The 1,042-nt window shown below is 64.0% G+C and overlaps 1 protein-coding gene across 1 annotated transcript in view; it reads left to right on the forward strand.

The window, feature by feature from the left end:
• Positions 1-1,042, forward strand: part of LCK (LCK proto-oncogene, Src family tyrosine kinase) — an 8,183-nt gene that overhangs the window by 3,222 nt on the left and 3,919 nt on the right. Inside the window, 5 exon segments of the mRNA XM_009648531.2 lie at positions 147-253; positions 377-458; positions 543-633; positions 773-871; positions 1,013-1,040. Coding sequence (XP_009646826.1) covers positions 152-253; positions 377-458; positions 543-633; positions 773-871; positions 1,013-1,040 — 402 coding nt within the window. The 5' untranslated portion in view covers positions 147-151.

The raw sequence follows: 1,042 nt of genomic DNA on the forward strand, positions 1-1,042 counted from the left end.
GACCTGGGGACTGTGTGGGATGGGCCATGTGATGTGGGCAGCCAGACGGATGGACACGGGGATGGGGGCACGCTGGAGTGGGAGGAGAGGCAAGGCTGGGTCTGGGGGTGCGAAGGCTTCCCTCATCGCTTCTTGGCCCCCTGCAGCCACCATGGGCTGCTGCTGCAGCTCGGACTACGATGAGGACTGGATCGAGAACATCGACATTTGTGAGCACTGCAATTACCCCATCGAGCCCGACAGCAAGCGCCAGGTGAGGAGGGGGCGAGTGGACCCCCTGTCCCCCATCCCAATGGCTGAATGCCTCTGGAGGTGGCCATGGGATGGCCAAACCCTGGGAAGGTGAGGGCTCATGGGGCTTCTCATCCCCTTGCAGAGGCTGATCCGCAACTGCTCTGAGGTGCAAGACCCTCTGGTGTCCTACGAGGGCACGTCCCCACCATGCTCCCCCCTGCAAGGTAAGGTCCAGCCGTGGCAGGGGACATCTGTGGACATCCCCTCAGTTGGCCACCGCCACCCTGCCCCTCCACTTGTCCTCCCAGATAAGCTGGTGGTGGCCCTGTACAACTACGAGCCCAAGCACGATGGGGACCTGGGGCTGCGGAAGGGCGAGAAGCTCCGCATCCTGGAAGAGTGAGCAAGCGCCAACGGCATCCCAGCACCCGTGCCGGCGTGACCCTGCGGCTCCCCAAACGGCATCCCAGTGCTAACAGGGGGGTCTGTGCGGGGTCCTGGGAGCTGGAGGGGTTCTCACCTTGCTGTGTCCTTGCAGGAGCGGGGAGTGGTGGAAGGCGCAGTCACTCACCACCGGCCAGGAGGGTTTGATCCCCTACAACTTCGTGGCCATGGTGAACAGCCTGGAGCCTGAGCCGTGAGTAGGGGTTGAGTGGGAGCGGTGCCCCGGCAGGAGCTGTGCCAGCAGCGGGGGAAGGCGCCAGGAGCATCTCCTGAAGCGACGATGGGGGAAGGTGGCCTGAGCCCCCCCAGCCCTAACCCTGCCCCGTGTCCCCAGGTGGTTCTTCAAAAATATCAGCAGAAAGGA

This window comes from Egretta garzetta, unplaced genomic scaffold (assembly GCF_000687185.1).
Source record: "Egretta garzetta isolate BGI_Z169 unplaced genomic scaffold, ASM68718v1 scaffold101, whole genome shotgun sequence".
Lineage (NCBI taxonomy): Eukaryota > Metazoa > Chordata > Aves > Pelecaniformes > Ardeidae > Egretta > Egretta garzetta.